This window comes from Nelusetta ayraudi, unplaced genomic scaffold, assembly GCF_046127955.1.
Source record: "Nelusetta ayraudi isolate G7.1 ecotype Tasmania unplaced genomic scaffold, CSIRO-AGI_Nayr_v1 ptg000042l, whole genome shotgun sequence".
Taxonomy (NCBI): domain Eukaryota; kingdom Metazoa; phylum Chordata; class Actinopteri; order Tetraodontiformes; family Monacanthidae; genus Nelusetta; species Nelusetta ayraudi.
In genome coordinates this window covers 12,500,377-12,528,155 of record NW_027466092.1, presented here as the reverse complement: position 1 = coordinate 12,528,155, position 27,779 = coordinate 12,500,377, and the positions used below count along the sequence as shown (strand labels likewise).

The window sequence follows — 27,779 nt, the reverse complement described above, 5'->3', positions numbered from 1 at the left end:
TGCACTCCAATTTTTATTTTTAACTTTAAAAACCTATAAAAGAAAAACACCAAGGCAAGCCTCATACTGCAGACTCGTTGAGTAAAATAATGTTAGTTTCTTTGATGGCAAAATCAGAGAACCAGTTTATTTATTTGATTCACTATCATTTATTTGACAATTGTATGTGTATCTTAGTGGTTCAATTACTTGCAATGAGGAAAGAATTTACACATGTTGCAACAATTCTTACATAGAAAAATAAATAGAGACAACACAGACGACAACTTTACAGATCAAAGCATAGCGACGCGTTTCCTGAGCATTAACTCATATTTATATTATTTTGTTTTCAAAGGAAAGGTAGTGAATAATGGCTTTTTTCTGTACAACAGTTGTTTGAGCATTGTTGCATGGCTCACAACGACGGCTATTGCTACGCTCTAGTTTCCCGTCCTCGGTAACTCAACTCTTGGTAAGAAGTGAGGGGTATCGGGCATCACGTCTCATCATGCGACTGCAAGTAAACTGGCTTGGCCTGCTTCCTCAGGCGCTGCTGCGCTCGCAGCTTCCTGCCTTTCTGAGTGGCCAGTCCCATCGGTGGCAGGTAGGTCTACCAGAAAAATCAGACAAGTACATATTAATATGTAACAGCTGCAAATCATGAAAACACACCGAATCAGACAATGGTACAGTCTTAAACATGTTAATTACTTACAGCTCTTGGGTACGGATTCTTGTAATGCAGACCTAGAACAAATGACTATTGGTGATCAAATTGTAATTAAAAGAGCAAAACAAAGCAAAAACAGTGACTTTGAATTGCACTGGGGAAGCAGTACATCATATATCATATAATATAATAACTACTAATGTTTAATTTCAAGGAACGAACGTCCTTCAAATTGGCAAAAACAACACTGTGTTGCTGTACAACATTTATTCTGCTGTACGCTCATGTCAAAAAGTGTCAGTTTAACCTTTACTTTCTATTGCATATACAACATTCATCCCACTGGATGGCAAAGTGTTCTTCATAGGACTTACATAAGGAAATCTCTCTCCATACTTACCTATTTCTATTCTGGCTTCACATTCTTCTATGCACTTCTTTATTGATTCTTGCTCAGTGAGCTGGGAAGAAAAAGAGGAGTCATCCGCTGCTCTTAACCCTACACCTTTCTATTCTGTCGTCACGGTGTTCCTGCCCATACCTGCTGGTTCTGTCTGAAGAGAGTGCGGGCCTCCTCAAGCATATATTTCCTCTCAATCTCCGTGTCACTGGGAATTCCACTCTGTGCCTGCCAGGATCGGGCTATTCGAAACACACGCGTGTAGAGGGACAGAACAGTCCTGTGAGTGGATGCCGTCATTGGATCCTTACAGGTTGTAGTTGACTTAAAGAAAGGGGAGCAGAGGTGAAGAAAAACATTTTGAGTTATAAAGAAAGAGCAATAACTCTGAACCGCCTACATTTTGTGGTAAGGGGTAAAAAAAAAAAAAAAGAAAGAAAGAAAAAGAAAGAGATTGAAGCTGCATAGTGGTGGTGCAAACTGACAGGGATGCAACCAGTAGTGAAAAGCAGGAGTTTAGAGTTTTCTCCTTCAGACCGAGGAGAGGAACTGTAATTGTGAAAGCATTTATTGAATTATGAGATTACATCAGTACAGGAAATTCACTGTGGAAAAACTTATTAAACTTATTAAAAATAAATTGAATAAGACTACTTGGATTGTATTATTATAAACACATATATCTTATTACATTTATTATATGTCACTTGCGCAACTTACTCAACTGCCGGCTCGTTCCCCAAAACGTGATAAGATATTACATCATTTGATAAACTGAAGTAACCTAGCCAAAAACCAAATATAAATCATATAACACCACTTCACATTGCCATTAACAATGTCAATGGACAATTTCACATCGACATTTATGTCACAGTTTGCTCACTGTGTCTGTATTTAAAATAATAAATCACACGAATTACCTGCTGCGTTTGGAGAGGCTTGTTCCACTGTAGGACAACAGCAACACATTTGTCGCATAATGATGACGTTTCGTCCCAACGCCACTTCCAAGCCGCGGCTGCAAAAATGAAGAGGGAAAAAAACAGAAAACAAAACACAATTCTAAATAAAACTATTTACGTCTCATTGCAATAACGGTCACAGATGTATTAATTATTTGCGGAGAAGACATCACTCATGCAAGTCTGGATTTGGGGAAACTAGGATTAATTCATTTTAAATGCGTTCCAAGTCAATTTGACGCCCGCTATTTTTTTTCTGTCCCCGTGTAAATTGTCGCCGTATAAACGTAAAAAAAAAAAAAAAAAGAAAAGAAAAGAAAAGAAAGAAAGAAAAAATGCGATGAGCCAATAGTTTACTATATTGTCCGTTATTATTTCCGCATTAATTTCTCACAAACACAGATTTATTTATGACTGCCGTCCCCGAGATGAGGATCAGCTGTTGGTTGCATGTAGGCAGAGAGGAAGTGATGTAAGGTAAATGCCCACAATATAGCTTGACTCAATGACTAAAAGGGGGAAGCACAAAGAAATTCGTTAGTTTAGTCCGTGATGTTCTAGTAAGTCACGCCAAATGGCGTACACAACTAAAACTGGATTAAAAGGCACACTCTGGCAGTGAGGTTTTTGCTAATTTCCTTTCGACAGGGACAAAATGCCTCGATGTTGGTGCGAAAGTTTTGTCGGCTGCTAGCTGCTAACTAGTTAGCTTGCAATCTGAGTTAACGCGACGAGTTTTCTTCACTTCGCCCCTAGTCCATTACACTGCTTGGACCAACTTCCTGACCACTTATTTTAACTTGGCATTCCCAAAGTTATGTACGTGGCACCCCACAGAATAACATCTTCCGAAACGGTAAGTTTATTCCGAATGTTAACGGTCGTGTTTATTGGTATAATAATCGAAAGACCTAGCTTAGCTAAGAGCTAACTTTTAGTTCACCGAACTGATGCTAGCTAGCGATGGCGACGTCGTCAGGGCCAGCCAGTTTTCATACAGATTATTGGCCCAGTAAAGCAACAGTGACTCGATGTCAGCTTTAGAGTATAGAATATATGAATGTTTGACTCTTAAACTGTTAGGCGGAAACGGTCATCAAAGTCCGGACGTTTCCGCGTGTTTCGTTGGTTAGTGCAGTATATTTTGTTTGCGCTCGCCACTTCCAGGAGAATAAAGATAATTTGGTTAAACAAAAGAATAAGTCAGAACGATGTCAGCCATCGCAAAACAACCTTATTGAAAATAAATGTAATAACTGCCGGGTGTTCGACGACCTACCCTCAGCTCAACTCTATCAAATATGTCGTTGAAGTCGTAAACTAACGTGATACAAAACACTGTTCTGGTAGTTCGCTAAGCTGGGGTAGTTGTTTTAAAATATTTACGGTGGGAGAGCCATCAGATGTCTGTTAAATGTACTCGAGTTGAGTTAGCTGCAGTTGCTAGAGTGTCTTAATGAGACATCTGCCTGGACATGCCCTTTGTCATGATGGCCAGCGTATCTAATTTGCTGGCTAGCTATACGTGTAAGTACTTGCGCTATGTTAGATCAAGTGTTTGGCTTGGTTTAATATAAAATACATATTGAACCAATTCCAGGATGCTCGTCATGCACCATGTATGATGACAATAATTGCCACCTGCAGATGTAATCCTTTATTTTGAAAGGTTCTGTGTGACTCTCTTTGGAGAGTCTTGTAACAAGAACGTATTGCCATGGTGTATTTAAAGGCCAAATGTCCTTTTGAGTCGGTGCAAAATCAAGTCAGACAAAATAAATTGTTGTGTTGTTGTTAAATGTTTACAGCAGTGCATTTCTAAAGCACACAGTGATGGAGCTGAATAGAAAGACACTTTGATCCAGCGCCATCTCAGGAGCCATTGGTAAGTGATTTCCTGCCCACCTTCTTCAATAAGTCCTTGAACGTTTGATAGAGCATCAGTTTGGCTGCATTAATAACTGGAGTCAGTAATGATCTTGGATTAATGAGGAAGGCACAAAAATAGATTAATGCTATTTGGAGCAAGTGATGTTATCTTTATACATTTAACATTATTATCTTCATCTTTAAATTGTTTGACCACTTTTTCTTTCCTTTCTTACATTAGTTTCAGTTTTTGATTGGACTGCCTGGCATACTTCCTCTTCTAGGCGATAGGAACGAAAGGGTTTCTACATGAAACTACTCATAGCAAGGTTGGTGAATTGTCTTTTTACTTGTGTCATATCTGAAGAGATGTTAATTTTGTGTTTTTTTTGTTTGTTTTTTTTGTACTCTCCATTAGAGCAGTCTAATGTCAAGTTATTAACTGCATAAAAACTATTTATAATAATAAAAAATAATCAAATGGCTAGCCCTGTTTCTGGCATGTGGCAAAACCTTTGGTTGGAGTGGAGGTCTTCTTAGTTGTATGTTCCAAATATTTGGAACAGCACAAAACAACATGGCCACAAGATGTTCTCAGAGCGCAGAGCTGGCTCTCCCTGACCTGGCAGAGGTAATTTTGAGCTATCAGTGCTTTTTGTGACGGCTCGGAATTTTCACTCGGCACCAAGGAGGGCGTTTTCCCCTTTCCGTAGAGTTCACTGACAGTCTGGAGGCAAACACGGTTGTAAGAAAACATTGCTGAAGTAAATTATCTCTTGATTCTGCAGGGGAAAGTACATTTTGATTGTCCCTCTCTGTTCTGGCCATCTAAACAAAACAGTTTCTAATTTTAAAAAAGGAAGCGTTCCCCAATTTGCTGTGGAAAAGATAATTACATTTTTCGTTGGGCTTGTTGCTCCAGCTAAAAAGAGCCACGTTGTGTTAATAACATTTGTGTGACCAGATCAACCCGTTTTACAGATGAATGACACCGTTAGTCACAGTACTGACACAAAAGCCAGTCAGGACAAAATCATTTTGTATTGTCATTGAGAAATTGTGGCACAATATAATCTAGTTAGCTTTAGCCTGTATCCAGCCTATATCAAACATGGCAACAACGTACTCCCATTCCAATAATAAAATCTGTGAACACGAGTTGAACAACTTCCATCCTGTGTCTTCTTGGACTTTACCAACTGTTTGTTATCAAGGGGAATCTTATCTAATTTTATTCAGATTTTTAGATTTGGGCTCTGCTAGGATTAGAAATCATTTGATGGAGTAACACAGTGTTGCATACATTAAAACATGAAACACAACATCATAACTACAAAAGGAAAACTTCTTCCAATGTGGAGGCAGGTTATGAATTTACTCTGCTTATTTATGTTTGGGCACATGACCACCTTACTTGTCTATGTGCTTTCTCTCCTCTAAGTGTATTGGAAAATGTTACGAGAGCCTGAAATCACAGAGTGGTGAGAAGTGAACTAGTGAGAAGTGAACCCTTTAACGTGGAATTTCCTCTGCAAGCTGTCGGACAGAGATCTTGATGTTTTTTGATGTGCAACTTGCCTCATTTTTTAAACCTGTCTCTCTCTTCAGGCCTGAGGGTATGTTGAGACGTCTCGGAAGGGCAGAGAAGAGGCGTGTGGGCGGTTCGGACGGCGACTGAAGGCGAGGAGGACAGAGACCAGGGACCAGGGAGAAAGACATGGGCCAGTGTGTCACCAAGTGCAAGAACCCAACGTCCTCGCTGGGCAGCAAGAGCGGAGACAAAGATGGCAGCTCCAAGTCCCACCACAAGAAAGGAGGTGGCGGGGGCCACAAGGAAGAAACCAGTGGCCCGTGTAGCAAAGCCACCAGCGAGCTGTCCAACGGCACCAAGGCACTGGAGGTCACGGTGGAGACCCCGGTCATCCCCGCAGTGATGGGCGAGCTGCGCAAAGACGAGCGTCTGGACGAGGACGGCCTGTCGATGCGTCGCATCAACGAGCTGTTCTGCTGCTACAAGGACGAGCACGAGGACGCCATCTTGGAGGAGGGCATGGAGAGCTTCTGCAACGACCTGTGCGTGGACCCGGCAGAGTTCCGTGTGCTGGTTCTCGCCTGGAAGTTCCAGGCGGCGACCATGTGCAAGTTTACAAGGTAAGGCCGAGAGCTGCGAGAGGGCCTGTTGTGCGCTTGTTCTCTTGTTTCTATTGCAAAAAAATCAGTTTAAGTCACACAGCAGGTTTTATGGGCCTACAGACTTCAGGTGTAGCCTATTTATTCAGGTGCTTGTAACATTTCCCTGATCTGCGGCACCAGTGGTGGATGCACCACTAGATTCTTTTGCTCTCCACAGTGTCTGTCGGAGTCACCTGCAGTCTGACTCGAGATACTTGCGTTACAATTTATAACGCATCCATTACTTTCAGTTTTACTCTTGACAAATTAACTCAAAATAACTCTTGACAAACTTCACACTTTTCTCATGTTTTGTTTTTTATTTGTTCCCTGAAGAGAAGCAGCTGACCCAACTCTGTCCCTCTGTTCCTCTGCAAAGAATTGAATATAGTCTATATAGTCTCTTGGTATTCTTTGATAATGTAAGGATTTTATTAGATCTAGATTTGTTAGATATTTATCGGACTGGAAGTATTGCTAGAACAGTTTGACCCATCCAACCTAGCTGTGGTTTCTGTCAGTTTAACACTCAATCACATGTCTTCAACTGTCAGGTAGGAGGTCACAGGAAATAAATCCCCTGAGACTTCAACCTCAGCAATTTCTCAACCAGAGGCTTCGTACAGAACCACATTCTCACTGCCAACATGTTTTCAGTGTCAACAAACGTTTACACCAGCTGTCAACATTATGTTGAATCTAAGATGCTGTTATTTTTATGTCCATTTACTTTGCATGAAATAATGTTCACAGTTACTTTTCTAAAATAAAGGCCTAGGTCATTTTTTGGGACAAAAATGTTTTTGTTTTTTTTGTTTGTTCAGTTTTAAGTTCAGTTTTTTTTTTTTTTTCAACGGGCCATTATTTTAAGATGGTGTAGACAGGACAGTGATTTGGTTGATTAATTCAGGGTAGTTTTTGGATGTTTGACTGTTGAAGAAAAAAGGCGCTTCTCTTGAAGATCTTATCGTGAGCTCGTCTGTTTAGGCTGCTCCTACGTCAAGACAACCAGTCCAGTGGATGTTTAAATTCCCCGCCGGGTTTGCTTTGTGTCCCCAGGAAGGAGTTTGTCGAAGGCTGCAAGGCCATACGGGCGGACAGCCTGGAGGGCATCTGCGCTAGCTTCCCCTGCATGCTGCTGGACGCTCGGGGCGAGGAGAACTTCAAGGACTTGTACCGCTTCACCTTCCAGTTTGGCCTGGACGCCGAGGAGGGCCAGCGCTCGCTGCAGCGCGACATCGCCATCGCCCTGTGGCGCCTGGTTTTCACCCAGGACGCACCCGCCATCCTGGAGCACTGGCTGGACTTCTTGGCAGAGAACCCCTCAGGTATCCGGGGCATCTCAAGGGACACGTGGAACATGTTCCTCAACTTCACCCAGACTATAGGGCCTGACCTGACCAACTACAGCGAGGACGAGGCCTGGCCCAGCCTCTTTGACACCTTTGTGGAGTGGGAGCTGGAGCGCCGGAAAAAGGAGGAGGCGAAGGCACTGATGGCGAAGGAGGAGGAAGAGGCGGAGGAAGAGGGGAGGTGTACTGAAACAGAGTGTCCTCCCACCACGGAGAGACTTGAAACAGAAGGAAGCCGTGGTTCACAGACGTGGGGGGGTCACTGACCAGAAAACAAATGAGTTGTCAGGAAGGGAAGGATGTGACATTTTGTGAACCGTACATCTGTGGGTCATTGGATGGCTATTAGTATTACCACAACAGCTGTTCAGTTCACTTATTTTCTGTTGAGGTGGGATTCACGCATTACAACCTTCTTTTTTTTGTTTTGTTTTCGAAAGGGCTCTATTAATTGTATAAGAACTTCTATTTAAGTTATTGTTTTCCTCCCTTGAGTTTCTTTTCTAGTGCTTGGACACGTGATTCGTTTTAACCCTGAGGTTTCTATCACAACCCAGCACCTATAGCTCAGTAAAGGCTTGGTTTTAAAAATGAGCAACAGAAAGCCATAGCATTTCCTTCAGTGGTCAAAGTTAATTTTGGATCTATAATACAGCTGATTATTTAAGAAAAGGAAAAAAGAAGCAAATGGGTAACAAATAAGAAGGGAAAATTGATGAAGTATGGAAGAAAATCTAAGAGCAGAACATTAGATTTTCCCCATGGTAAGATAGTCATCTTACTTTTCTTACAAATCTGGTTCCGCGATAAGCTTTTACCTTGCAGTGCTTTCAGGATGAATTGGTTGCACTTGCATTGCCTTTAAAACTGTTTGCCTGTAATTACATAGGCAGCAGTATCGTTTCAAAGGTGTTTTATTTTTATTTTTTTTAAAGAAAGGCACAAAGATGTACTGTCTATTTTAAATCCAATTTGCTTTTCACTTAACAGGCCCACCCTCTCTCCTGCATTGAGTGTTTTTGAGTGCTTCTATTGCAGTGAACTTTTCTCGTTTCAGCCACCCCATTTCACCTCCAGCAGCATGTATCCTTTTTTTCAATGTCTGTTCAGTATGAAGAAGCGGTTAAGTGTACACAACACAATGATGCTAGCTTTTCTCAGATTGCTCAGAACCCATTTCAGGCGTTCTGCAAAATGACAAAATGGGTAATGCTATATCTTCTGTCAAAGATGCAAAATGTGCGTCCACTCGTCAAATAATCTCTGGTGTTGGTAATGATCACAATGGAATGCACACGAATGAACTTGCTTGCTTCATTGCTATACTTACAAAAAGTTTTGAGAAAAGATTGATCTCAAGTACGGCCTCAATTGGCAACGAGTAAATAAGTATTAATTGAACATTCTGGCCTGATTTTAAAACGGTAATAAGAATCCAGCATAGTATAAGAGGGTGGGCATAACATGAGGTGTTTGGTTTACATCTGCAATGGTTTAATTTCAAACCTCTTGTCCCTTTTTATATAAAATGTATTGATTTATAATAAATAAAACAGTGTTGAACCTTTGACTGTTAAGCATCATAGTCTTTGAGATGTGTCTGTCTTTTGAACTGCACACTTGCATAACGCTGCCTCATTCTGTGAAACTACGCTGGAGCTGGAGCAGCTGGCAGAGAACAGATGCGGGTGGGCGTGGCTGACGGTGATGCGGCCTTTCCCATTGGTTGACGGCCATCCTGGTTACCAACCAACAACGGGCACATGAGAAAACGGGGAAAAGATCGCTAGTTTCAACGCAAATGGCCTAAATAGTGCAATTTGAACATGCCAGTGAGTACATTTTGTTTTTGTTGTTTTCAACAGGTTCTACGACAGAGGGAGCAGATAATTTGGAATGGGAGTACGTTGTTGCCATGTTTGATATAGGCTGGATACAGGCTAAAGCTAACTAGTTAGCCGTCCAGCTTGTTTTTAACATTGCTAACGTTGCGACACCATGAGTTATATACAAGAGATTATCAATCTGATGATAATGCGAACTGGCTGGCTGGCAGTGTTCACTAGCAGCGAAACATACATGCCGTCTGAAAGGGCTTATTTGTGTGTTGTCGAAGATGCTATTATCCAACACCGCTCTTATTCGTCGATAGTCATGGTTTGGGTGAAGTTATGGTGTGAAAAGGCACTTTTTTTTTCAAGACAAGGTAAGGCAGCTAGTGTTGAGTTTGGTTTTGATCAGTGGTTATTTGTATTTTTGCAATTAAAAAAAAAATAAATAAAAAAAATGTAACCAAAAAAAAAAACAACGTCAATTTCGTTGGTTTCATGTCACAGGTAACCTTGGGGCTTTCAACTGTGTCCCCTTTATAGCCGCGTTAAACATAACGCCAATTTTATTGTTTCTTGATGGATGGTCGTCTTCATCGGCTTACATCAGTAAAAAGGCTCAATTGTACTCAAGAAAGTCTCTTGGTGGCTTGTTAGGGTGCATGCGTACTGCTGCTATTGTGGAAAGAAGAAGGCTGTGACCAGCTGTCAAAGAGGTTAGGGGAATGCTAGTCTGGTTTTCTTTTTCGTTGTTTTTCCTTTGACTAAGACCAGTGAGGTAGCCTTATTGAAACAGGACTGCAGATACATGACTAATTACAGCTGATATTATTGAATGGCAATCGGCTTTGCACAAGTAAGCGACATTTATGGAAACTTCCGGTTTTGATCCAAGGGAACCTGGATCGCTTGGCGAGCAAATCGCTACAAACCTAGCCGCTATTCTTCCTCCTTGTTCCCTAAACACGTTTACGGAACGCCCCGGTTTCATGACTTAATGACATTTGCCGATTCAGTCGGAATTCCCTTTGAGATCAAAGTTTCACGTATAGGTTAAGAATAGAGACTTTGATTCAGAGTCAAAGTTAATTCAGAGTCAAAGCAGAAGCGTTTTCTTTTAGTATTTTCACCGGATTCTAAGATATGAATATTTTAAATATTCATAACTAAAAAGCGTTCTAGAACGTTTCTGAATGACAGTAACCTTATTTTGAAAACAGGAAGTCGACACAAGTCGTATTCCTAATTTTGGCATATCTGGCGCGATTAACCAAAATATCCTCCTGCTCAAACTGATGTAAAGTTCCCATCTGACAGTCTCTTCGGGTAGGATATAACTTGGTGTCTCGTTTTGAATGTTAACGTGGGGCAAATCACATCGCGTGTCAACAGGCTTTGGCCATGGAAATGGATTGAATTGAATTGAATTTACCATAACAATAGAAATGCGTCCGCATTCTATTTTTGCGCAAACATAAGTCTCCTAACAGCGCCAATATCCTCTCTAATTTAGTTTCGTCGGTGAGCAACCAAAGACTGTTAGCTTGGCAAGTTTGACTTTAGCATCTCCCTTGTGTGCACATTCAGTCACATGACGGTTGTCTCTTTAAACTACATTAAATCAAGGTGAAGTCGGGGACGTTTGCCGACTGTGAGTAAATTTACCGTAAATCGGAGAATACATGTGCCTTGTAACTCCAGGTGCTGCTGGCTTGACCAGGGAGGTTGAGGCGAAGGCTGTAGCCTGACCGCAGTATGGATGACGAGGTGAGCAAACTTCGTTTTTCCTCAACATACCAGTAGTCCTATGTTCTATCTGTCTTTCTGGTTTTCAGCTCCTCATTTACGCAGGAGTGTGTGCTATCTTTCCAGTCTTTCAGCCTCGTGCCTTTGCCTCCCCTCTGATATTGACAGATGCCGTAAGCCTATAGCAGACTGTTAGAACCTCAGTAAGAGCTCTGTGACTTCTTTGCTTGTTTTGCATGAACAGTCGTAGGAAATGGAATGGCTTGAGCTGTGGATGTCTGTGCATTGTGGACAACAGCGGAAGCTCACTTCAAGTCTCGAAACCCAGACGTTGCTTTTTAAACATTAGATTTTAAACGGAAGCCCGGGGGAGGGAAGGGGAGGGAGGGAATCATTCACGTTCATACTGAGAAATTTTGATTCATTTGGTTCTTAAATATATTTGTAGATTTTCTCTTGGAAGTATTTCAATAGCGGCAATATTGACACATAATGATGCTGGATGTTTTATGTGTCTGATGTGGAGCGCTCTATTATTCCCAAGTGAGGAAGGTTTGTGTCAATCACACAACATCCAAAATAACATCCTCGTTTGAATAGTGGATTGTCTGAGCTGTTCGATAGAACACTGAGGCATTTTTACCCAACAGCTACAAGAACCTGTAAGTTAATTCAAGTCACCGTTGAGTATAAGGTCTTTGAGATCTTATACTGTTTATTGATGGGGTGTTTATTTTTTCAATCAGTAATTTTTAATACCCAATGCATATTTTTGAGTAGTGTCTTCTCCCCAAATCACTTTTCTGCCGCTTCAGTCTTCAGGTCTTGGCACCCTAACAACACTATGAAACACTATTGGTCATCTTTTTGGGTGCCGAATTTAGGCAATTATTGTTGATTTTATGAGATATTAGTTCATGTTAAGCACAAACAGTTCCCAAAATGGTCTTGGACGTTCCGGGCCTATCCGTGACTTAGTGTCTCTCCATGTTGCATGCAGTGTACAGTTAACAGCGGAGCAACTTTTTGTGATGCACCGAAACAACTGCCAGTAGTTGAATGTGAAAACCTGTGCAACAGTGTGTCGTGACAGTCTGTCCGTCCTCTCCGAGCTGCTGACGTGCGCCTCTCTGACTGTGCATTGTGTGCGTCTGTGCTCGTGTTCCTCAAGGAGGGCAAGACGTGTCAAGGAGAGAGGTCTGCCTCTACTGTGGATGACACGCTGGATAAATATTTAATCGCCCTTCAGCAAAAAAACAGGTAACGTGTGAGCACACTTCAGCCGAGGAGGGACCGATTAGGTGTCACTGTGGACATAAACAACTCGTCCACGACGATCAGTGCCGTTCTAATTGGGTCCTTACTGGCAATTAGGGTGTCGGTCAGATCTGGAGATCCAGGATACGATTGCTTGTCCATGTCCTGGATTTTCATTTCAGGCATGTTAAAGCAGTTTGTGCACTAGTTGTTATCTATACATTTCTTTGTTGTGGTAGTGACCACTTCTCAATTGTCGTGCAAACTCCTCCAGGATCTTAAAGCGCCTTAAAGTCAAAGCCCCAAGGGAGATTGAGTTGGAGAAGCTTGAGCAGGGTTTTTCCATTTATCTCAATGGAGCCAACGCTGAAGTTCACAGGAAGCAGGCAAAGTTCTCCAACAACTACAAGCCCGTCACTTCCCCACCCCTTTGGAAACCTGCACGCACGGCTGGTGAGTCGCCGCCGGGCTAAAAATAAACCTACAGATCTGAAATGTAAGAGACTTATACATTTTTTAGCATCTGTGTAGTGCAGACGGGGAGTGTTTGTCCCCAAGCGTTCCGTCGTTTATTACCGATAATCACACACATAACCTCATGTTATTCGTCCTGCCTGCGTCTTTCCCAATTCCATATGGAGCGCCAGCTAATAGCTGCCAAGGCTCAGCTTGTCGTTTTGCGTGGCACCATCCCATGTCTAGCCACGATGAATAAATGATAGTGACAGTCATCGCTGTTGGCCAGATTTCACATCTTCCTCTATGCGTAGCGCGCCATCTGCATACGCAACCGCGTGTCGCTTCCCCCTCCGAGGCGAGCCGCTGCCACAAGCTGCTCATGTCTCCGTCCGCACCGTTGCTCATCTGCAGAAGCCTGTGGAGGAGCCCACCAGCTAGCTGAAGATAGATGTAATCTGGAGCAGAGCCACAGGAAGAGAAGCCAAACTGCCCCGGAGAAGGTCCAGAGGAAAGAATGGGTATGTGGTTGAGTTCCTTTTTATTTAATGCTCTGATTCGGAATTATGCCCTAATAAAAATAAATGTGATCTCAAAAGAGGAGACATGCAACAATGTTCATCTCTGCACACAGAGCCCGGTCAGACATCTGAAGGAGGAAGGCTCGAGTTTATGGATGTCGCCAGAGAAGCAGTACCCGGACGATTTTGAGCCTTATGAAACCGAAGACATGGAGGTAGAGTCAAGACGCGTGTGTGTGTGTGTGCGTATGTGTGTGTGTGGACGAGGGGAGGAGCTATGTGTCAGAAGCAGCTGTCTGTACTATTTAGCATCGCTCCATCTATGCCACTTTCCCCCCTTATGCAAAGACTTTGTTTCCACGCAGAGCTCCAGTCCACGTTCTCCTCACAGTCCCTGCTCCCCGAGGGACTCCTCCAAGCTGTCCCGGCAGGCCGCTTCAGCAAACCAGGAGCACAACGAGAAGGTGCTTCTGAACCTGGAAGAAGTTAAGGTGAGTGGCAGAAGAATGATATTTACTGCTTTCAAAAATTAGACCTAAAAGGGTTTGTCGTCTAGAAATCTGAAGCACTCTGAGAGTGTTTAGAGATCCTTTGTTAAATACGAGGAATGTCAACTCATTTCAGCTCCAACAAGTCTTCCTCAGGGCATGCTTAGTGTTTAATTTAATGTTAACAAAAATGGGCACAAGATTTTTTTTTTTCCCCCTCGTCAGTATTAAATTATGACTGTGGCAGCGGCCGCACAAATCAAAGGACCTCAAAAACTGGCAGCATGCTTTTCTCAGACAGTTGTGCACAGACGCATGCATAACGGCAACCTTCGTCAACCCAGGTCCTGCGTCAGAGCCTGGAGGTTAGCATGATGCGGAGCGGGCGCGGCTCAGCGGGGGAGGAGTCGGACGAGGAGTGGGTGGAGGAACAGCTGGAGAGGGCGGAGAGCACGGAGAGTCTGGACGAACTGGGCCTGCCGCTGTCCTCCTCTAAAACCTCGTCCAGCCCTCGACCCAGCGCCTCCTACGGCAACCTCAACTCGGCAAACCTTATCGTCCTGGACTTTGGACCCTCGTTTAAAGGTTGGCATCTGCTTTCGAGTTTCTGTACAAATTTATGTCGTAAAAACTTATCAGTAGCTCATTCTCCTTCGCAGCTTCCTTTGTCAACAACAGAGTTTTTATGATAACAACGTTATGAGCAGTTTGAGTGTTGCGATTTGACTGCTGTGAACAGTGAAAAACACGTTGCAATTATTCTTTTTAATCATTTGGGGCGACTAGAGCGGGTTGTCCAATGACCGAAAGATTGGCGGTTCAAATCCCAATCCATCCCAGTCTGTTGTGTCCTTGGGCAAGACAGTTAAACCACATTACCTTGTACGAATGTAAGTGAGTGTTTGGTGGTGGTTGTAGGGGTGTAAGTTTGGTGCTGATTGGCTGCCACGCTTCTGTCAGTCTGCCCCAGGACAGCTGTGGTTACACATGTAGCTTACCACCACCGGTGTGAATGAATAATGGGTTCAATGTAAAGTGCTTTGAGTGCCTAGAAAAGTGTTTTTCCAATCCATTATGATTCTCCTGATTCTATTTATCGCTGCAGGTCGGAAGATTGAACGATCTCTGTCTGCAAAAAGAAAAGAAAGCAGTGATGCCTTCATTCCCACCAAGCCCATGTTGGTGAAGAGCAAAACATTAGACAGACCACCTTCAAAAGATAGCTGGGATACTCAGAGTAAGTCTGGCATCTTTAATTTTAGTTAGTGCATGTCAGATTTATTTATTTTTTTATTGAGATTATAAAGTCTACAAATGGAAGACTTCAAAAACCTTTCTATGAATAGCTCCATCTGAAGTTGTGGAGTCAAAGACGTGCAATATTCACTCTAGGGCTGCAGAGTCCCGTGGAGAGGCCGCTGTCTGTATCTAGAAAGGTCTCTAATGAGGAGCGGGACCCGGACGAGATGGCGTGCAGGGTGCATCAAGCCATCCAGAGAGAAAATGAGCCAGTGCGAAGTCCGGAGCCGTTCGGCCGCAGCACGGTCTGCCTCCCCGACTCTTTAAATATCTCGATGACTCATAGCGTTCACTGTTACAAAGAGGGGTTTTTTTTTGCGCTGTCTTTTATAAAGTTGCCACTGACGAATAATTCTGCTACCTTTGAATCCAGGGCAGAGGAAACCAGACTGCGAACGGCTCAGTGCACCACAACAGCCAGGACAAGGGTCACAACAGTGTGTCTTTGGCGATGCAGAGAATCACGCTGATGGTCCCCAGGTACGCATCCATCCAGAACACATTGCTCAAACACGTGACGGCGTATATTGATTCTAACCTCAGAGGGCTCAGACGACAGTCATGTCGAGCCTGCAGAGTCGGAATCAGCGCAGCTCAGTCCAAATATGAAGTTCCAGATGAAAGTTTTTCACCCTTCTGTTCAGGCAACAACAGAAACTGCTGAAAGCCTTGGAGAAAATTGACGCAGGACTCAAACACGCAAGAACACCCAGTTTTAAAGCGGACGGCGGGAAGCAGCATGTGAGTCGGCAACATTGTGTGATCGTCCAAAGTGCTGCCCAATACGACGGCTGCTTATTCTTCCCCCCCCCACTGATGTTGCAGAGACGTCGTTCCTCAGCAGAAGTCACCCCTGCGTTATACGTTACCATGGAAATCCTGTCGAACTGGGGGAACGCCCTCCAGGTCGGCCTGACCGAGCTGCAGTTCCTCTGCCACAGAAACAGGAAACTGTACGTTTCGCCTCACGACATTGACATCAGGAACGCCGACCACCCTGGGAATCTGGGGGCTCTTGTAAGCGGGAAGGTGAAGGTTAGTTGCTGCTGCTCATTAAACCTTCTATTTTATTTAGTTGTGATAATGGGCAACTGTACATTGAAAACTCTCTCCATAAACTCTCCATAAATTTTTCCTCCCCAGACTTGAGTAGAGCAGCCTCACATTATGAGTTATTTCAAAACAATGGTGAGGAAAACTGCATATGTAGCTCTGTGTTGTGCTTCTGCAGTGCTCTGTTGGACTTTTCACATAAGAAAACCAGACCAGGCTATCGGGAGGTGGCCACAAAAGGCTGAACAAATTACATCTCAAACCCACCTCTTTAGAACTGCTTTCAACGTTTGATTAATTGTCCTGCGTTGCCTGTCTTGTTATGTCATACACTTCACCGTCTTCAATTTCTTTTCATCTGTTTGATTTCCTGTAATTTCTTTATGTAGCCCACATTTTGATTAACTTATAGTTTTGTACGTACTGTTTTTATTATTTTTAACTGTCTTGTAAAGTGTCTTGATTTTTGGGAAAAGCACTATACAAATAAAATGTATTATTATTTATTATTCAACAATCACCTCACTTTGGGTGTTATCATTGAAGAGACATTGAAATGTTGTACTTTAAAGTGCTTTTTTACACAGCTGGCTCTTTATTTGTCTGTACAGTAAAGAATAACAATAATATCATAAGAATAAAAAGAGACTGGATCGTGCAGCCATGTTTATGTCATCTGTTCTACGTTGTTCACACAACACAAAATGCTGGGCTCATTATCTCCTCTTGCCTTGACAGACCACCAAAGAGCGCCACATGTGGACGTGTCCTTTCCACCCTCCTGTCCAGCTCTACTTCATCATCAGGAACACCGAGCACTCGCCGGACTTTGGAATATCTCACATCAAAATCTGGAACTACAACAGAAGCCTTAATGTAACTAACTGCCTTTTCTGTTTACTGAAATGTTTGTGGACAGTTTGCAGTTTCCCCCACACATGCATCATATAACACACCCACCCCCAATCCACGGCAAACAGACTCACAAGCACACACACACACACACACAGATTATGAAGCTGCTCACAAAGCAAGGGCTCATAAATCCAGCACACTTGCGTGTTGTCATCGTTACGCAGGCTGATTGCACTTGAGTGGTTACGTCACAGCCATGGCTCTCCTACTTCCGCTCCGTCACTGGCTGGCTGAGCTGCCAGTCAGACTGTCCAAATGTAGAACAGTTAGAGATTAGCCCCAGAGGATTAGTGCTGGGCGGGGGGTGTGTGGGTTTGTGCCTCCCAGCCGGCTGCACTGCTCTCGGAGGGGGCGCAGAGACCCCAGCGTGCGTCTTCTTCCTCCACCGCCGCTTTTACCCAAAACCGCTTGATGTGAGTCTTGGCAGGTAAGGAGCCGTTTGGCTGGAGATCGGCAGCAGAAGGGACCGGTGTCAGCGGAGGTTTTAATGTCTGGCCGGATTGAGCAGATTTGAGCTTTCATCCCTGGCAGCCACGACTGGGTGTCCCAGAGCATGCTAATCAGCGCTAAAGTCGGGAGGTCTTACTTTGATGCCGCTTAGAAATCGAGAGATGAACAAACAGAATGTGTAAAGTTGTGGCTGTAAATTTTAAATGACTACGCAAACTGCCATGTGATAGTTAACTCCCTAATAATAATAATAATAATAATAATAATAATAATAATAATAATAATAATAATAATGAAGAAGAAACCTTTATTAGTCTAAATAGAGATAAAACTGAAATAAAGAAATAATGAATTTAGAAAAAAATATAAACATACCTACATAAGTGCTTCTGCTTGTTCCTGCATCTTTTTTTTTAATTTAGTCTGGTTGATGCAGGCATTCACAGAAAGTAGTGTTTGTTGTGAAGTCTAACAGCTGCAAGAAGGAAGGACCTGCAAATGTGCACTACAGTGTGCACTACCAGTAAATAATGTGTCCTCTGTAGATGTGAATTACTTTCTTACCATTTCACAATTGCATTTCGTTTCATGTTAATTCCAAAGAAACATGGCGACTTTCCAGGTGCCTCAGCTGCCTTTGTCTTCCGTCCCTCAGGACCTTGACATCGGCGCCCGCCATATCAAGCTGTACCTGAACAGCACGCTGGTGTACGAGGGCGAGCTGGACAAGGGCTGCGGCAACCAGGACTCGGACTACGGCACCACTGTCGACCTCAAGAACCTCCACGTCTCCGAGTCGGTGTTTTCCAGCCCCGTGTCATCGGGATACAACCTCGGGAACGTTGGCTGGAATGCCCGGGAGTGCGGTGGCGGTGGCGGCCACAGTTTGAACCCGCACCTGTCTGACGTGACAAACCAAGCCATGATGGACATGCAGGAGAGGTCCCACCCCCTGCTCCCGCCCATCACCCCCACAGCCGTGGGCGTGGCAGCACTCAACCGCCGCTCCTCCACTCAGAGGAGCTCGTCTGAAAATGCCGAGGACGGCCTCTCCGTCAGGCAGCAGGCGGAGCCCATGGAGCACACGGTCACCACCCAGCCGTCCTCCTCCCGGGTGGCCCCCCAGTGGCTGCAGCCCTTGAGCAGAGGGCCGCCGGAGGGCTGCGAGGCCAGCAGGGAGAAGCCGCTGTGGCTGGTGCCTCAGCATTCCGCAGAGCCAAACATTCCCTCGGTCTCCTCCACCACCGCCTCCTCTTCCTCATCCTCCTCCATGCTCCCCGACCTGCCCTGCAACCCCGGCCGGGTGTGCCGGGGAGGGGACAGGCCCGTGAACGGGGCCACGTGGAAGGCCAACTCTCTGGACATGAGCTGCGACCTGATGGAGGAGCTGGGGGAGCCGAAGCCGGACAGGCCCGTCAGCGGACGCAGGAGCTCGTTCAGGAGCGCCGCGGTGAGCGGCAGGCAGGCGGGCGAGCAGCACCACAGAGCCGCGGTGGAGCTGTCCAACACAGGTAGGAGGAGTTCTAACCCTCTGGTTGGAGGGTTGTGATATTTAAAAATGAAAGATCGCCATGAAGAATCGCATACAAGTGGCAGCAGATAGGGCTTGTGTGGGGCGAGGGGGGGGCGGGATCTCTATGTTTGAGTGGCTGGATGAAAACAGGGCCGCTGTGAGGTGACCTCATTTCAAATGGTGAATGGTGAATGGACTGCACTTATAGAGCGCTTTCCAGCACCTTCGCGGTCCCCCAGAGTGCCTTACAACAGCCTCTCATTCATCCATTCACACACACACTCACTCATACACCAATGCCATGCAAGCCACTGCCAGCCTCATTGGAAGCAATTTAGGGTTCAGTGTCTTGCCCAAGGACACTTCAAACATGTGAACAGTTGAACCGCCAACCCTTCAGTCATTAATTTGCGGCCCCGCTCTATCAACTGAGCCTCAGCTGCTGCAGCTGTATTGTTGTTATTTGAATTTGCAACAGAGTGGGTGAGACACCAGCAGTCATGAGAGGAAACACCAACTGTGTGGTCCGCCAGCAAAAATGGCCAAACTTTGTGTTTTAACAAATGTTTTTCAAAAGTGAAGCGAAAGATAAACTTTTCTCATTTCTGTGGACTCACCGACAGCCTGCTGATGCTGGTTATTGCTGTAAAACATCAGTGAAGTGAGGGTTGACTGTCACAGAACTCTATTGTGCGTTGCTTATTTTACTCTGCAGGACTTTCATTCGCATTTGCGTTATAATACGAAGCAGAAAATAATGGAATTGTCACAGTTCTGTTTAGCGTCTCAGTGAGCTCTGACAGTAACCAGACCTGCACTGGAACAGACTGCATGGTGTTTATTGTCAGTTACGCTACAGAGTCCAGAGACATATTTTCGGGAACACTGGTCAACTGAACTCACACAATATGGTGCATAATAACAAGCATCTCACACATCTACACTGCATGTGATCTCATAAGAAACGTGTAACTTGACCCGACCTTTGTGCTGTCGAATTATTTCCTCTTTTCCTTTTATTCTGCATCACATTCTTGAGATTATCTGTGGTTGAGACTGCTGACACGGACGCATTTCTTACTGTCGTCCCACCTTTTTCTTCGTCCTCCAGAGGAGCCGTTGCCGTTGCTGACGGCCAGCAGGAGGCAGTGCGCCCCTCTGTCCCAGCTGCACAGCCGCCAGGACGAGACCCTCATGGAGTCCTGGGACTCACTCACCAAATTCAACCAGTGCCAGCGCGGCCGCATCTCCAACATGGGCTTCGAGGGGGACATCTTCGACGAGTTCCTGCAGCGGCAGGCCCGCGGACCCCCGGTGGCTTCACTCGGCTCGGCGTCGGCGTCCCTGAGCCCCCCACTCCCCGTCAGCACCACGGGGGCTGTGAGCGACGGTGCCGACGACGACGACCCGTCCGGCGAGCCGGACGATGACTTCGAGATCCCCGTGCTGCCGCAGGGCCAGCGGCTGGTCCTCAACATCCTGTCCACCTGGGGCGACCGCCACTACGTCGGCCTCAACGGCCTGGAGGTCTTCAGCTCCAGCGGCGAGCCCGTGAAGCCCGCCCACATCCGCGCCGACCCGCCGGACATCAACGTCCTGCCGGCGTACGGCAAGGACCCGCGCGTGGTGGCCAACCTGATCGACGGCGTCAACCGCACCCAGGACGACATGCACCTGTGGCTGGCTCCCTTCACCCCCGGCTGCAGCCACACCGTCTTCCTGGACTTCGGCGCCTCCCACCAGGTGGCCATGATCCGCGTGTGGAACTACAACAAGTCGCGCATCCACTCCTTCCGGGGGGTGAAGGAGGTGGAGATGGTGCTCGACGGCAGATGCATCTTCAGGGGCGAGATCGCCAAGGCTGCCGGAACCCTGTCCGGAGGTAGGCAGGCCGACCAACGTCAACGTTTTGTTGCTGTGTCGTCTCATCGGTTTAACCGTCTCTGCGTCGCGGCGTCAGGTATGGACCAGTTCGGGGACACCATCCTGTTCACCACCGACGACGAGATCCTGGAGGCCATGTCTCGCAATGACGACACCTTCCTGTGCGAGAGCGACGACCCCGAGGTCCTGGTCCACGAGGAGGAGCTTCTCAGGCCGCAGACGGCCGACGGAGAGGGAGAGGAGAGACCCTTCACCCAGGCCGGCTTCAGGGAGGAAGACCTCACAGTAAGTGGGAGCCTTGTTTTTGGTTTTCAAGTGTAAAATGCATTTAGGCCGCGTTCAGACTGCCTGACAAAATACGATTTTGAGCCCATCGAGATTGAAACTGGACAGCTCTTTTGTAGTCTGAAACGTCACAAACCACATGAAATCCGATTTTCGCAAAACAGATTGAAATCACCTTCGGGAGGTCGTTTCAAATGGCATTTGGACAGATGTGTCTCAGTCTGAACAGCTCCAAACACACCGATGGGTTTTGACTGTCCGTCACGTCACTCTGCGCGACGCAAGACCCAATGCGCCAGACCAGAGAGCGCCATTCCAAGTGCGGAGCTGTAACGTAATGGAGCAGACAGAAGAAGTAGAGAACAGCAGTCCCTGGACAGAGGAGGAAACTCATTGGCTCATCAGTGTGTGGGGAGATACTGTAGCTCCATTCAAGCCAAGCTCCAGGGCATGGATCACAGCAAGCGCCGCTGTCACAATGATATGACGTCACACACCACATGCCCTGGGCGACGCCTCCGCTCCAATGTCGTTGCTACAGCAACCTGTCAGATTGTTCAATGATGTGGCCCAGTCTGAACAGAGCCTGATTTTAATTGGATTTGCCTCCAGTCTGAACGCAGCCTTAAATGCAAACAACCTCTGAACAGACAACATTCAACAAACCTGTTTTAGCAAATTGTTTTCTCTCAGTTGAAACTCCACCTGAACCCTACTGGTTGCCTGCCCGAAGAGTCCATGAAGCATATTCCTGGATTGTACACTGGAAAGTGTAAGTAGCCAATCGGCATCCGAGTCTCCCAGACGGCCAGGTGGCTGTTGTTGACCTCTCACCGCTACTGTCTCCACTCACCGAAGGCCTCAGGGTGCAGCTGGTGATGACCTGGGGCGACCCTCACTACGCGGGCCTGACGGGTTTGGAGATTGTGGGGAAGGACGGGGACAGTCTGCCGCTGGACCTCAGCATGATGGACGCCTCTCCCAGAGACATCAACGACCTGCCTGAGAACTGCCGCGACCTGCGCACGCTGGACAAGTACGACTGGCACCACACACCCTGGAATCTTCCTGGAAGTACAACACTGTCATGTGGCTACGCTTGCCAATCACATCTTCCAATGTCCTCAAGTCAAATCTGTCAAATCAAGTACACTTCAGTACAAGTACTCTATACCCAAACTTTTTCCCCCTTCGTTTGGCGCCCGTGTCTCTTCTCAGGCTCATAGATGGCATCAACATCACCACCAGCGACGAGCACATGTGGCTCATTCCTTTCTCCTATGGAGAGGCCCACACCCTGAGCGTGACCTTCAGTGAAGCCCAGAGCATCGCTGGACTGCGCATCTGGAACTACAACAAGTCCCCCGAGGACTCTTACAGAGGGGTAAAGCACTTCACTTCCAAACTGCCATCTTCACAGCCCTCATTTTCCCTCAGGTTTGTTTGCACCACCAGAGGGGGCGAGAACCGTTTCAGTTCTTACAACTGTATTATGAGGGTTCTTTTTTTCCGGTCCTTCTTGATAGAAGGGAACCGATTGGCAGAAACGATTAGAACATTTGTGGAGCCTACAACACTAGGTGGGTCGGTCCTCGTCCTCACTGCTTTTTCACTTCTGCTCTGTCCGTGACTCACAGCAAACAAACAAACAAACAGCTGCAGTCACTTTTTCCCCATCCAACTTCATGGCAGATCACAATGCTCCTAAGCTGTTGTTCTAAGAAGTCAGCTGAGGTAACTTGATTATGTGACGTCAATAATTCCCACCGGCCTCCTGGTGGTGCAAATGCCATCAGCAAAAGCCTCCTCTTTCTCTTGGTGGAAATGTTGCATTGATACAGATTTTCTGAATATTGCGTGATGTTGTGTCTTTGTTCCAGGTGAAGTTGATTCACGTGTTCCTGGATGACGCTGCCATCTCCCCGTCGGAGGGCTTCCTGATCAGGAAAGGACCGGGCAACTGTCACTTTGACTTTGCGCAGGAAATCCTATTTATAGACTACCTCCAGACGCCCACCGACAGCAAGAGCGCCGAGGATTATCACAAGTATGATCCCCCCACCTGCTCCGAAATATTACCAGCAAGTCCTCCCACTTTATGCAAATTTAAAACGTTGTTGTTGTTGTCCAAATTGAGGCGCAGCTACAGGAGGCAGGAGCAGGCCAGCATGGACTATGAGGCTCCCATCATGCCTTGCGGCTGTATCCTTTTTTGTCTCACTGCGCATTATTAATCCGCCTTCTCACATTGTTCTTAAGTCAATAACCGCTCAGCTTTGAGAGAATTCTCTTGAAGACGCAGTTTCATGTTCACCAAAGTCAAGTTTTCAACATGTTCTGTGTCAGATGTTCTCCACTGAACATGACGTTTGGTCCTTGACCCGCCGCCTGCAGTCATCTTTCAGCTGCACCTGTTAACAACGTGGGGAGACCCGTACTATATCGGCCTCAACGGCCTCGAGTTTTATGACCACAACCACGAGAAGATCCCCCTCAGCAAGAACAGTATCCTTTTGTCAAGATACAGCAGAGCTGGAGGGACCGTCAGCAGCTCAAACCTGTTGAGTTGTCATTTGAAAAATCCTTTATTTTTATCATTGTTTTATAATGTTTTGACTGGTATTGGTCTGGAAAATCAAATGTATTGTTTTTACTATGGGTTTGGGTTTTATTGCAACTGCATAGGGTTAAAGGTTGCCAATCCTGCCCATTATCACATTGTAGATTTTTCTTCACTGTTTTCAGTGGAGCAGCCTTGAAAGATTTCTCTCCTGTTCAGTTAAAACTGATGCTGGATCTTCTGCATATTCAGGGGACAAAAATGCAAAGAAGTTGTGAAAGCTTCCGTAAGGAGTGGAATGGCTGCGCCCTTTGTGATGTCACAAAGAATTGATTTGCATGTCTGAGCTGTTTAATGTTGGGAGACACAGAATATTGTTGGAAGCTCTTGGGAAAGACGTTTTTAAATCATTTTATTCAACCAATTCATGTTGGTGCTAAAAACAACAAATGTGCAGCTAATTGGCTTCTGCACAAGTTTCCTAGTTGACCTCTGACCCCGCCGCCATTACTGCGCATTGTTTGTTCAGTCTGTGTTCCTCAACCTCCCTGCGCTCACCAGACATCGCAGCCTTTCCAGACAGCGTCAACGTCCTGGATAACGTGAGCGGCGACGTGAGAACTCCGGACAAACTGATAGACGGAGTCAACAGCACCAACGACGGGAGACACATGTGGTTGGCGCCAGTGCTCCCTGGACAGGTGCAGTGCAGTAGTGCAGTGTTTTTCAACCTCTTTCGAGCCACAACACATTTTTTTTTACATTGAAAAAATCTCATATCACCCCACCAACCAACAGTATTATAAAATGACACTTTTTAGCCTAATAATCACAATATAGTGATAGTAATCTATTAATTTACACTCAGTGTGAAACCTGCGCCTGTTCAGATGCAGATGCAGAGGCTTACATTTATTTTAAAGCACAGTCACTCCACGATGGAATTTTACTTGATGTGCCGGCTCGCGCGTCGACTTCAACAGTAAAATGTTTGTTTGCAGGTGAACCGTGTGTACGTCATCTTTGATCAGCCGGTGGCCGTGTCCATGATCAAACTGTGGAACTACTCCAAGACGCCACAGAGGGGAGTGAAGGAGTTCGGGGTAGGCCTTTGTCTTGTTTGTCTCCACCATTTATGTGCTATAGACATAGACTTAGACGTAGACTTTATTTATTGTCATTGTAAAAACAAAACAAAACAATGATTTCCTCTACAACAAAATGTCGTTGCTCGGTTTCTGGAGTACAGCAATCACTTCTATTCTGAAAAATATTCTAAAAATATAAAATATCTGGACATAGAATAAAATAGAATAAAAATATAGTTGTCTTATTTACAGGGCGCTGAAATATATTTATCTTATGTTCAAAATAAACAGTACAAACAGACATAGTGGCAGCAAGGTACTATATTTGGGAGCCCAGCAGTGATGTGTGTGTGTGTGTGTGTGTGTGTGTGTGTGTGTGTGTGTGTGTGTGTGTGTGTGTGTGTGTGTGTGTGTGTGTGTGTGTGTGTGTGTGTGTTGCAGCTGCTGGTCGATAACCTCCTGGTGTACAATGGTATCTTGGACGTGGTGAGCCACATGACACGTGGTATCCTGCCCACCTGCGACCCCGTCGTGCCCTACCACACCATTCTGTTCACGGACAACGCCCACATCACACACCGCGAGAGGAACACCGTCATCAGGTCAGAGGGAAATACTGTTCTGGTTCCAAACTGCACACATCTGATCCGTCCGCCACCACCCCAGTGCCGTGGGTGCCGCTCCGGGACGGAAGTGTGTGCAGTTTGGAGCCCAGTTGTTTGAGCCAGTGCGGCTCTGTTTGATGCAAAAGAAAGGTAGCAGTCTAGAAGAGAGTGTAAAGAACAGAAGGCTCCAGGAAGTGGTGGCTTGTTGTGAACGGAGCTGTGCTCTTCTCCACCTCAGCCCTCGTGTCCGACGGCACCACCGCCAGTGAGTAAATCAAGAGTCCCTGAGAAAGCCCTGCTATAGCACCCCCCTGTGGTGGCCCCTTGTACTGCAAAGTGCTCCAGTGCTCCTCACCCCAGCCGTCCCACCCCTCTCCTTGCTTGACTCTGTGATCCCTCCACCCATCCATCCATCCACCCATCCGTCGCTCCCAGACCAGGGTCTGGTCGCTGCTCCTTCTCTCTTTCTCTCTCATGCCGTTCCCTTCTTTTCTTTGCAGTCTGACGACCTATTTTTTTAAACACCCCCCACTCCCTCTCTGCCTTCCCTCTCTTTCCACGTCACAGTAATTACATGGAGGAGGATCAGGACGTGAAGATGACCAACGAGAACCAGATCGTCCATCACAGCAAGAAGAAGCAGACGGCTGATCCGGGTGAGTCAGCGAGTCACTGGAGTTGGAAGTCATTTTTGTCTGAACGCGCTGATTTGTCCTGCCTTGTCTTTCCGCACGCAGCCCTTCGGCCCAAAACCTGCATGACCGAAGGCGGAAAACACCGAAAACAGAGGTACTGATTGACTGAGAGGATTCGTTAAACAGAGAGACGGAAGAACTGCAGCTCACTTGTTTTTGGATGCGTGACCCCACATCGCGGGTCGTGTCTGAACCAAAACTCCTCCAGGATTTAAAGACTGTGGGCGGCAGTCATGCAACTCGTTAGCTGCTGTCAGACCTCAGAAGTGAAGCAGACTTTTGGAGAAACTTTGAAAGGAAAAAAAAAAACCCAAAGAAACCACCAAGCCATGGTCCACTTTGAAGAGGGCGGGGCCTATTTACCTAGTCAACTACTGACACGGCTGAATCCCTCCACCCTCCCTCGCTGTGACTGCGTGCCCCACCCCCACCCCCCACCTCCACCTACCCACCCACCCGACATCCATGTGATCTTGTCCTGTTTATGTTGAACTTCCCTTCCCGCCGCAACACCATGATAAAACTTGCAGGGCTGCATATTTCTCAGCCTTTATTATTGTGCCTAGTACTAAACACTATATCTGTGGCTGCTACTTGTGACTTTTGTGCTGCAAATTTAAATGCTGCTTGTTGATTGTTAATATGAAACAAAAAAAAACACTTTAAAAGCCACACACACACACACACACAGAGTCCAATGTTACCGTCGTTGATGACCTTTCTAATGAGCTCCCAGCTCTTTGCCTAACAGTTGTTACTACTACTGACCTGACAACCATTGCAATGCTATGCAGGCACTAATTTATATGGATTATTTATATGTGTTGGCTAATGGATTCCAGGGCCTACCTGAAGAGGTTTTCATCTTTGGAAAAATTTATATTCATCAAGTCAAACACTTAAGTGGTGAAACCAGGACAGTTGTCAGATTTTGTACATTTGAGCTTGAATTAGAATCCAGAGGCACACTCCACACGTTCAAATCAATGCATCACATTTGGCTTTATGGAATTAGGACAGTATATTTTTTTAATAGTTTGGTTTAAAAAAATAATAATAATAAAACGGTAACTTTGCAATCTAAGTGACCTTCTATCGAAGTTGCTCTATGAGTTTGATTGGACAGCAAAGATTTCTCAAACTAGAAAAAAAATGGGCCGGGTTGTTTTTTGTTTTTAAAATCATGGAAGAAGAATTTGCTCATTGTGTAGGTGTTGAGTAGATTCACAAACAGGCAACTTCTAATATGCAAATACCTGTAACCTTACCTCAAATTGAGAGGACCGATCCTTGAAGGGGGAACTACACGGTTAAACCTTCACGACGACAATTAGGAGTTGTTGGACTTTTCATTCAGTCAATATTTAGCGTACTAAGTTGTTGCATGAGAAAATATCTACATTCTAATTATTAAATGTCAGGCACTTGTTGTGTGGAGGAGGTTTTACTGCGTCATTGAGCCAAGATGTAAACTGTTCGACACTCCTCAGTTGACAGGAGAACATGAATATAAAATGCAGTTTTATGTATTTAATTTCAGTGTGTGTACCAGCGATAGTCGCCACTGCGTACCTGCCCTGCACTGCTGGGTGGAGGTGGTGGCTATTACTGTACACGTGACACCAAGTGTTTTAATATATTCAATTATTTTTTTACCCTTGAATAGAACCGTATCTATGATGTAGGTTTATTTGGAAAAAATAAAAGTTTTGAAAAACCATTGCG

At 45.6% G+C, this 27,779-nt stretch overlaps 3 protein-coding genes across 4 annotated transcripts; 2 read left to right on the top strand and 1 right to left on the bottom strand.

Annotated features, from left to right (window-relative positions):
* lyrm1 (LYR motif containing 1) lies at positions 1–2,236 on the bottom strand. The gene is made up of 5 exons (XM_076034541.1): positions 1,976–2,236; positions 1,194–1,376; positions 1,053–1,113; positions 698–729; positions 1–592 (listed from the first exon to the last, which is right to left on the bottom strand). Exons 2-5 carry the CDS (start codon positions 1,350–1,352, stop codon positions 479–481), a joined length of 366 nt encoding a protein of 121 aa, XP_075890656.1. The 5' UTR covers positions 1,353–1,376; positions 1,976–2,236; the 3' UTR covers positions 1–478.
* Positions 2,237–2,459: 223 nt separating this feature from the next.
* dcun1d3 (defective in cullin neddylation 1 domain containing 3) lies at positions 2,460–8,978 on the top strand. Its single transcript, XM_076034540.1, has 5 exons — positions 2,460–2,873; positions 3,826–3,902; positions 4,128–4,215; positions 5,495–6,037; positions 7,118–8,978. The coding sequence occupies exons 4-5, from the start codon at positions 5,604–5,606 to the stop codon at positions 7,674–7,676; spliced, it is 993 nt and encodes a 330-aa protein (XP_075890655.1). The 5' UTR covers positions 2,460–2,873; positions 3,826–3,902; positions 4,128–4,215; positions 5,495–5,603; the 3' UTR covers positions 7,677–8,978.
* Positions 8,979–9,157: 179 nt separating this feature from the next.
* On the top strand, positions 9,158–27,774 carry katnip (katanin interacting protein). 2 transcript variants are annotated; one of them, XM_076034537.1, is made up of 28 exons: positions 9,158–9,242; positions 10,941–11,006; positions 12,157–12,245; positions 12,517–12,695; positions 13,113–13,219; positions 13,333–13,434; positions 13,585–13,710; positions 14,052–14,292; positions 14,813–14,944; positions 15,100–15,251; positions 15,380–15,486; positions 15,651–15,747; positions 15,832–16,041; positions 16,798–16,935; positions 18,080–18,935; positions 20,049–20,819; positions 20,898–21,106; positions 21,800–21,878; positions 21,965–22,142; positions 22,325–22,490; positions 22,987–23,153; positions 23,244–23,308; positions 23,501–23,611; positions 24,228–24,367; positions 24,668–24,769; positions 25,196–25,356; positions 25,927–26,015; positions 26,097–27,774. In XM_076034537.1, exons 2-28 carry the CDS (start codon positions 10,995–10,997, stop codon positions 26,153–26,155), a joined length of 4,845 nt encoding a protein of 1,614 aa, XP_075890652.1. In that variant the 5' UTR covers positions 9,158–9,242; positions 10,941–10,994; the 3' UTR covers positions 26,156–27,774. The 2 variants fall into 2 exon arrangements, with proteins under 2 accessions (XP_075890652.1, XP_075890653.1); XM_076034538.1 differs by lacking the exon at positions 12,157–12,245 and having other exon boundaries at positions 9,164–9,242.
* The last annotated feature ends 5 nt before the right edge of the window (positions 27,775–27,779 follow it).